Source organism: Acyrthosiphon pisum, unplaced genomic scaffold, assembly GCF_005508785.2.
Source record: "Acyrthosiphon pisum isolate AL4f unplaced genomic scaffold, pea_aphid_22Mar2018_4r6ur Scaffold_21676;HRSCAF=24574, whole genome shotgun sequence".
NCBI classification, from domain to species: domain Eukaryota; kingdom Metazoa; phylum Arthropoda; class Insecta; order Hemiptera; family Aphididae; genus Acyrthosiphon; species Acyrthosiphon pisum.
The window spans coordinates 32,057-42,339 of record NW_021771168.1 but is presented as its reverse complement, the minus strand read 5'-3'; the positions used below and the strand labels follow the sequence as shown (position 1 = coordinate 42,339).

General features: G+C 37.6%; 2 protein-coding genes across 2 annotated transcripts in view; both read right to left on the bottom strand.

Moving 5' to 3' along the window:
- The window catches only part of LOC100574446, a 6,114-nt gene extending 5,356 nt beyond the window's left edge, over positions 1 to 758 (bottom strand). The window contains exons 1-2 of the mRNA XM_029492541.1: positions 558 to 758; positions 386 to 491 (exon numbers count right to left, since the gene is read on the bottom strand). Coding sequence (XP_029348401.1) covers positions 386 to 491; positions 558 to 618 — 167 coding nt within the window. The 5' untranslated portion in view covers positions 619 to 758. The remainder of the gene's footprint in view (positions 1 to 385; positions 492 to 557) is intronic.
- A 252-nt stretch (positions 759 to 1,010) lies between these two features.
- On the bottom strand, positions 1,011 to 2,282 carry LOC100573385 (ATP-dependent DNA helicase PIF1-like). The gene has a single exon (XM_008181939.1). The coding sequence runs from the start codon at positions 2,280 to 2,282 to the stop codon at positions 1,011 to 1,013; it is 1,272 nt and encodes a 423-aa protein (XP_008180161.1).
- Positions 2,283 to 10,283: the final 8,001 nt, after the last annotated feature.

Sequence of the window (10,283 nt, the reverse complement as noted above, 5' to 3'; positions counted from 1 at the left end):
ATATGAATTGAACACGGGGTAATTAAACATTAAAAATAAAAGTCAATGAAATATTTCTGATAATAAATTAACCCGAGAACATGACAAAAATATTAAATTGTATAGTGAATAGTGAATAAGAATAACACATACAACATATAATAGTTCTCAAGTGATAGTTAACAGTGATCACAGAATCAAATGCATTAACCTTTATAATGAAGAATATCGAAGTATACTCATGAACATAAGGTTTTACAATAAAATATAAACATTAAAAGCATTTGGTCAATGAAAGTAAATTGTTATAAGAGTATTAAGTTGTGATTAATACAAATGAAACACATGTTGGTGGTTTTGATGTGTGTGGGAAATGAACAAATACTAATGCACTATTCATAATAACCTCAGTGTTGTGTCGAGAAGTCTCCAGAAACCAAAAAACCTCGAACACAGCTTGATAGACTTGTGACCCATGGTGTTGCACGAACTGCGTCCATATCCATCGAAACCTAAATATAAATGTGAATGTGAGTGTAACGGTCATGTTCATTGGGACGTAAATGGTTCATACTTACTTGTGTATAGAAACTCCATGGCGGCATCAATGTTTCCACACCAAACACAGTTGTTCACCATTTTTCAACAGCCTGAAAATGTTAATTCTATAAGTATGCTGAAAACCAGTTAATTAATTTAATTTCAAAACGTTTGACATTAGTTACTAATTCACTTTGCAGTGAATAAGCATCCAGAGAGAAGCACGGGGAGGTTGTCAAACTTTCTCTCCACAAGGACCACACAGGTCGGACCACACAGGTACCCGCTGTCACATATAGCGACGGCTAAACTTATAGCAAATAATTAAAAATTATCGGCATAAGTGATTTAGACTGTAATAACTTAAAAGCATTAAGTGTAATTGCACTGCTCAAGTTAAGGTTGAACAAAAACGGCCGATCACAACACGTCTGAATACACTATATTCTTTGTGATAAATCGACCGTCGTCGCCACCGTACATACCAACTTTTATTGATTCCGAGTCCCGCTTTCGTGAGAACGCAACGTACAGTTGTCCGTGCGTAAACACCGGGACGGCAGAAGCAAACCAACTCTGTCGAAAGTTTGACCCTGAGACTTGTTGATCGTCATCGCAAACGAAAGTCTCACCGGGAACTGAACCCGACGCATGGTGAAGGGCAGGTCGTCGTCTCCGCTGGACGACAGCGGTATCCTGGGGATGACGATGTCGTCCTGCCCTTCCCCCGCGTCCGCCAACAACCTCGCTTTGAAGTTGTTGCGCCTCAGTTCCGTAACCACTAACCTTGTTCCGTTGCACAGTCTGATTTTCGGATCGAGGTTCCGCAGCAGCATGACCACGGAACCGACCACCAGCGTCAGCCTGTACGGAGGAAGTCCGTCGGGCTCCAGCGAGTTCAAAAACTCGGTCGGGTAGTTGGCAATCTCGTCCACGTCGTCCGCCACCACCGTGTCTATGGCGGTGTAGGTTCTCGCGGCACCCGTGACGCGTTGCAGCACCGTGCGATTGACCTGTCTACAATCCTCGTTCCGGCGACAGAGAATAATTTTCCGAGCAAAGTCGTCGACGTTAATCAACGACATTTGCTGCGGGTAAACAAAATCAATCAAATTAGCTATGTCACATACCATATTCCGGGGGATTTCGACGGTGTTCACATTTCCGTCGACCGCGGGCAGCTGGCCGTTGCCGAGTTGAAGCAACCAGGCGGCAAAGTCCGCGTCGTTGTTGGCCCGCATGTTCTGCGTCAGGCTGAAACGCTCGAAGACGTCCCACAGATGGTGGTGTCTGATTGAAGCCGCCACGATCGCGGCCCTCGTCCCCCTGCGGACCATCGGCAGTATCTGTCTGAAGTCACCCGCGAATAGAACCGTCTTACCACCGAACGGTAGTTCCGATTGCATTATGTCCTTCAGCAACCGGTCGACCACCGTCAGTTGGAGCCCCGGAGACATGGGCGCTTCGTCCCAGACGATGAGTGCCGCCTCGCGTATCCTACGCGCGCGCAGAGACTGCATGGCGATTGACGACGTAGAATCTTCGTTGAGCGTACCGAAGGGCAAACCGAACGTCGAGTGAACGGTCATACCACCGTCCATGAGCGTCGCCGCTATTCCCGTGAACGCCACGGACAACACGGATCTGCCCATGTTGCGGAGCGACCATATTAGGCAGCCGTAAAGCGTCGTTTTCCCCGTACCTCCGGGCCCGTCGACGTAGAACAATTTCGGGACGTCGCGGTTGTCGTCGACGGCCGCCATCACGCGGTCGTAAACCGCCCGCTGTTCGTCGTTGAGGTTGTCCAACTGCAGGGTCCAACGCACCACTGCGTCGACGAAGGCGTAGACGTCTCCGCCCGCGTCCTCTTCGAGCAGCGCGACGTCCGGATTCGGCAACCCGTAGTCGGCCAGCGTTTTACCGTGACCCTGCAGCAGCCGCCCCGATGGCGTCCAGGCACGCGGCCCTCGCGCGGTCCTCGTCTCTCAGTCTGTGGAAGAAGTCTTGCCTCAGGTCTTCCTCGCTTGCCATGTATAACGCCAGCGGATCCGCGGCCTCGCAGTACAGCAGGATCGTCACCAGTAGGTAACGCAGCTGTGCGGGAGTGTCCACGGCCGCGGACTCTGTCATGCACGCCAGCAGGGCTTGGTCATCCTCCAGGAGTCCAAGCGCCACCGCCGCCGCCGCGTAGGTCGGATACACGATCCCGTCGACGGTCCTCATGTCTCTGAACGACTGAGGACCTCTCCTGTGTAGCAGCAGCAGTCGCAAGAGGAATCGCTCTCGATCTAGGGGGTTGACCGCGTACATCCGAGACAACGTCTCGTTGGGCATTACCCTTCGGCGCCGATTCCACCTCCTGTCTCTTTCCACCCAGGTGTAATGCATCGGTATCTCATGGTAGAGATACTGTCTGGCCTCGGGGTCCGTCTCGTTGAGCGAGAAGAACGCCGTGAGTCTTGTTCGGGCCAGCGCTGCGTTTTGCACCCGCTCCAGTTCTTGTCCCGGAGCGAAGTACACCGTGTGGTAGTCTTCCAGATGGACTGGAAGCCTGATCACCCTGTGACTCGGCTTATGCAACTCGTACGAAAACAGTCGCCAAACTGCTTCTGGCGGACTGACGTACCGAGCATTGATGAAACTGAAACAAACAAAATTCGTTCGATTAATACACAATAATGTTATGAGTAGTGATAATAATAATAATAATAATAAATTTTAATAAATAACAAAAATAAAATTTATATTATACAATTAAACCGCCAGAATTTGATTAGTTCTATTAGATATATTAATTAGTTTATTTTATATAATAGTCATATCATTATACAATTTAATTTTCAGACTTTAATTAAATAGGTACATTAAGTTCTATTTTGTTTATTAATATTGTATTATTTAGAATCTGCAGCAGTATTTGTATGCTACACTAAATTTATATAAACTGTAATATATCATGTACCTACTACGTAGTAGGTATGTTATATTTTTATTATCTAACCACATAATCGAGCCCTTGTCTAACTTAGATGCGTTGATAAATAGCTGTGGATGTCAATTATATATAGTTATTTATCAATTGTCTATTAATTAACTTGATTTTATGCTCATGAATAAACCTACCTATAGTATAGTCATATCGATCAATAATTATATATTGTAATATATCCTCCATAAACCTAGTTACATAAGTAATATCAAATAGTATAGCCATAATATCATTATAAAATTTAACTGCCAGAATTTAATTAAATACATGAAGATCTATTAGTTTATAATAAATTATTGTATTATATAGTATCTGCAGCAGTTTTGTATCATACATAAAATTTGTAATTACCCAATTACATTACCTCAAACAATCAACTCACCTAAAAACTGTAATATATTTAGTACTACATAGAGTATACTTGTAGGTTTGTTATATTACTATTGTCTATTCAAGTATATATTATAGAACTATCCCATATAAGCCAGCCCATGTTAAACAATAAAGGTGGAGATAATAAAATCAAGTGTTACCTAATTTATTAATTAATAAATAGTTTATCCCATATAATACTCCACCTATATAAGTAAAATCAAGTAGTACTATAGTCACATATCATTATACAATTTAATTGTCAGACATTAATTAAATATAGGTACATAAAGTTGTATTTTGTTTATTAATATTGTATTCATAATTCATAATTCATTGAGTTATCAAACATATATAACATATTGTAAGCTTCCGCAAAAAGAAGGCACCCACTGAAAATTTGTGAATAACCAAATTAAAAAAGATACATTTTATTACGTATTAAAAACTCACAAAAAATCATATTATATTAGTACCTATTATTATTATATTAATTAGTATACGAATAATATGTACCTATCAACGTATTTTAAACCTAAAATATTCGTATATCCTTACACGTAAATCGATTTAAGTTCGACCAACCGATAATACACGTATGATTGACATTAATTAAACGTAGTTTTACCACGGAAAGTATACGAATATGTATCAACGTATTTTAAACCTAATATAATCGTATATCCTTACACCTAAATCGATGTAAGTTCGACCAGCCAATAATACACGTAGTATTAACGTATATTATACGAATATTAATTACGTATATATATATACACCAACATTATCCTTAGTATACACGTATATTATACGTGCTGTGTTTACTGGGTATTTGCTGCACCATCATATTATTGGCCAACAAGGTTATTTCTCCAGTCTAAATTATTCCTTTTCTTCACTGATTTAAATTGTTCAAAAAGTGCTTCACCTGTAGTATTCGATGACTCGGTTAATGCTAACAATCTTTCATGGATGTTTCCATTAAAAATGTATCGAATAATAAATGACAGGTGCTCTTTATGAGACCCATCAAATGTTGAGTCTATGCATATACTAAACATTTCAGCAGCATTTGTGACTTAATTACTGATAATACATATTCAGCAACAGATTCAATGAGTAAGTTTTGTCTCTCCACGAAATAAAAGAATATTCTTTTCTGGCATTGCTCTTCAAATTACTAATGTGTACTGATAACGTGAGCGAATGTTCTGCTAATAAAACTACCATATCTTTGAAATTTCCCTTTAGCTCATTTTTCCAGCATTCATTATGTCATCTAAAAGATAAATTGTGTTTAGCTAAATATATAGTAATCTCTATCAATTGTATTACAACATCTCTATTAAAAGAGACTTGACGATGGTGTTCTTCAGTTAATGATGGTAAAATAGGTAAACAACGTGTACTTATTTTAATTTTCAAAGAAGCCATAATATGAGTTTCACATACTTCATGCTTGTTTATAGACATTAAACCATTTTTCCAGTAGTTGAAGGCATTCTTTATCCAAGCATCATTTGATTTGGCCCAATCAAAAATACAATAGAAGCAAAATATTTTGTCAAGCTTTGGAGACTCCATGATTTAATTTTAATAAACCTAACAGGATCATTTTCAAACATAGTATTTTCCTCAAATAACTGGTTTTGAACCGTAGAAGTTACAATCTGAAAAAAAAGAGTAGGTCAGCATCGCGGTGGTGGAAGTTTGTGCATCGTCCCTTCAGTCCTCGGACAGAATAGTGTAAATTTAAAAATATATATAAACTAAATTATTATATTGTAAAAATTAAATAAATTATTGCCTTGCAACATTTAAAAAATTATTTACCTCAGTATTACTATTATCTGGTTGAACTACTTGATCTACTGGAAGTTCCTAGACAAAATTAATAAATATTTAGAAAAAAAATAATATGCTTCTTAGTACTTCAACAGTTATGCATTTAATACCTACTAAATACTAATATATTTTCTACCTATGAATAATTAAATATTGAACATTAATTCTAAACAAAATGAAATAATTATTTTAGAACTACTAGATCAGTGATAAAACATATCAAATGTTTTTACACTTCCCAGCTTCTTTCTTGAGCAATTTTCGTTGTCTCTCTCTATTTTTGTCAGCTCCTCCCCGTTATTTTCTTTTGCCTTCCATATTCAATACTCTACTCTTTATTGTTTATACGGTAGAAGTAAAAAAAATGTAGGTACCCACTAAATAATTGTATTATTTCTTTTACAGTTTAAACCACACTTAAATATTTTTTTTTTGCATAAACACTAACTTAAGTAGTTACCTACGTTTTATCAAGTATACTAGTATACATTTTAATGTCATTAAAGCAGGGATCGAAACCGCGATTTTTTCATATTATTATTCTATTTATATTTTATAATACCATTACTATGCTCCCTGATTCAAAATTAAAATACTTATATCACAATATTGTCATTTTTTCGCCCCTATACATGCGGCTATGCACGTCTGTATTGGGGTCTAGGACATCTCGCCGCCACCGTTTCACCGACAGGAATTTAAAATGTCACCTATTATGTCTTCAACCCAGTGGTGAACTAAGGGGGCAAGGGGGGCTATGATTTAGCCCCCCCCCCAAAAAAAATACCACTTATTGATATATTTATAAGCCTTTTATGGCTTATAGGTTCCCTATTTACAAATAATTGTTTTTTAAGCCCCCCCCCCCAAATGTTTACCCTAGTTGCACCTATGTTTTAACCCCCTTAGTAGTATGTTTTGGTATGTTCTGTCACCACATCCCCACATCCCACATCCCACATCCCACATCCCACATCCCCACATCCCCACATCCCACATCCCACATCCCACATCCCCACATCCCCACATCCCACATCCCACATCCCACATCCCCACATCCCACATCCCACATCCCCACATCCCCACATCCCACATCCCACATCCCACATCCCCACATCCCACATCCCACATCCCACATCCACCGCCGTTTCCACCTCCGCCGCCCGATCGCGCACGTGCGCGACGTATATTTTACCCCACCCCGTCCTTGATTGTCATCGTATAGCGCATGCGTACAACATAGAGTTATCAGTCTCTTATCTAACAGTCATATGATACCGTATTATTATTGTACATACCATATTATTGTATATATTATTGTACATATTATTGTAAACTTTTTCATTAAATAAATATTGAAAAAAATGTTGGTGGGGTTCGAACCCTCGACCCCGAGCTATAGCATTGACGCTTTAACCCACTAGGCCACATACCTGATATACTTTTCTAATGATTCTTAACGTATATAGGTGAATGAAATGCAACAAGTTATATTCTGCTGACCAACACATATTATCGTATGCATACCATATTACCGTACATATTATCGTACACACAACATATTATTGTACACACAACACACCTTCGGGGCATATCCACCACCCCACCACTCCCCACCACACCATACCCGTTACCTATGACACCGTCCTATCCGTTACGTAACCATCATATATTTTTCCGCGCATGCGCATTTATTATCTAAATTTTTTTTTGGGTCAAGGACTTATGCTATTTCAACAAGGGATGAGACTATACATGTATACCTCTTTGTATATTTTATACAGGCAACGACTTGTATGCGTCCCGTTATATAACTGTAATATTATTTAAAATATAATCTTAAAGATCTCTTCGATCGCTGGGTTTAAATCTATTGTAATCGGCACGTTTGTTAATTCCTATTGTCGGCGGAACGATCCGTACCGTCCGGTCTGTGGTCAACACGAACTGTAAAAATGTTCCATACAATTTTGACTATAGCGGCATCTCTTTTGATCTTCAATAAGGGATGAGACTATACATGTATACCTCTTTGTATATTTTATACAGGCAACGACTTGTATGCGTCCCGTTATATAACTGTAATATTATTTAAAATATAATCTTAAAGATCTCTTCGATCGCTGGGTTTAAATCTATTGTAATCGGCACGTTTGTTAATTCCTATTGTCGGCGGAACGATCCGTACCGTCCGGTCTGTGGTCAACACGAACTGTAAAAATGTTCCATACAATTTTGACTATAGCGGCATCTCTTTTGATCTTCAATAAGGGATGAGACTATACATGTATACCTCTTTGTATATTTTATACAGGCAACGACTTGTATGCGTCCCGTTATATAACTGTGATATTATTTAAAATATAATCTTAAAGGTCTCTTCGAGCGCTGGGTTTAAATCTAATGTAATCGACACGTTTGTTAATTCCTATTGTCGGCGGAACGATCCGTACCGTCCGGTCTGTGGTCAATACGAACTGTAAAAATGTATCATACAATTTTGGCTATAGCGGCATCTCTTTTGAAGGTTCTTCGAGCGGTCGATTCGTTTTCATGTAATATCTTTAGAAACCAAGATGTTGGACTATTCGTGTTTTTAACGTTGAACCGTACGTTTCTGATATTTTAATTTTTATAATAACAAAAATAAATATGTGTCGTATAGTTCTAGAAGACGACATCGCACCTAACGCAGGAAGTTTACAAAATGAGTAAGTGTTAGTAATTTTAAATTATTTTGAAGTATATTTATATATTTTTATTCAGTGAGATAATTGAGTCGCCAGTCGTTCAACCAGCTAACCCGGATACGGTTATTTATTTAAGGCGCCTACAACAAGAATATGCTCATATCCAAAATTCAGGCGAGAGGATGAGGATATGGAGATCACACGCAATAACACTTTCTCGTCGCTGCAATATTAAGATGAGAGTTTTATACATGTTGACGTGTGAAGCATATAATGATCATTCGATTCCAGAAGATGAGGCCATAGTAAGTTTAAACGTACATAAAGTCAAATATTGCGGGTAGTATGATTAGATTTACTAATATCAGTTAATTAATTATAGATCCATTTATCGTTTCAAGTGTTAATGCGATCGTCTAGTACGATCAGTAGACATACACAATATTATGTAATAATGCAACTACTGTATGGACTCAGGAGAATAGCGATATTTGATTCGGAACTTATAAGGGAAAAATTAGAAATGGATTGGACGATAAATGTTCTAACCATTTTATCATATTTTCATTTTGACTTAGATACTTCTAGATTTATTCTTCATAGAATAAGAATGCTTATATAAATATTAATTAACTATTAAATAATATTTTACTCATTACCATACATCAGTTTATATTATTTCAGAAAAACTACCTTTTTGCTCACTATCATAATATTATCATATTCATTGTCTAAATAATATTTTAGTAATACATGACTTAAAATGTTACCACCTCCACAAAAATGATTGAGAACACCGGGCGGGTGCTACATTTCCCCGTGTGGCTATGAACGGATAGTGTGTCATCAGTCTTTCGTCCGGTGTACACACATTTAGCGTTTACAGTATTTTGTCAACAAATTATTTCAGATACTGATTTATCAATAACTAAATTATTTTTAAAATATTTATTTTAAAAACATGCATTCTATAATTTATATTTGTATAAGGATTATTCGAGTGACCAACGGTAAAATGGGTCAATGGGGACAAAATCTATTGTAATCGGCACGTAGTATGGGTAGGCTCGGGTTCGACAAGTTCTCACACACACACACACACACATACACACACACACACATACACACACAAGGAATCATTAGTTCTTTGCTATAGTACAAGTATCTGCCACAAGAAGCATTAGCGTACCTCTGCTTATATATCACCGAGTATAGCTGAATCGGTTTAGTCTACCCGACACATTCATCGTTCGCTCACGCCGCACAGTGGTCGGAAATACAAATTTAGACGGACAAAATTATTTTATTTAAAATATGTGTTCTTAATGTTATTCTTTTTTAATTTTAATTATTGTAAAATTTCAAATATGATGAAAACGTACTAAAATGAAAGAAAATGTATTTTTATTTTTACAGTTAACAGACCATATAGTTTTATAATTTTGGTTTTCTGAATATTCTACAATATTTCATTCGGAATCATCGTCTTTGTCACTGTTACTGTCAGAGTCACTATTTTTGTCTACCTCAACAATTAGTAGTGCCCTTATATCTTCATCTAGTGATTTTAAGTTAATTTTTAATGTTTTTTTAAACTTGAAATGTAGGGATCTGATGATACAAGTAGCATATGACCTAAATCCTCATTTTGTAAGATTCTATTTATTTTTCTTGTACTATTTTGTCTTATGTTCCTGAAATCTTTATTTCGGGCCTCTTGAGCCTCTTCCGACAACTGGCCTGTAAAATAAACATATTCGTTGTTATTTAACTATATTATATAACTATATTAAATTTTTAAATATTATGAAAACTAACCTATGGGTAATAAGGCAGAACGTATTACATCTGTACCATGTATTAAAATT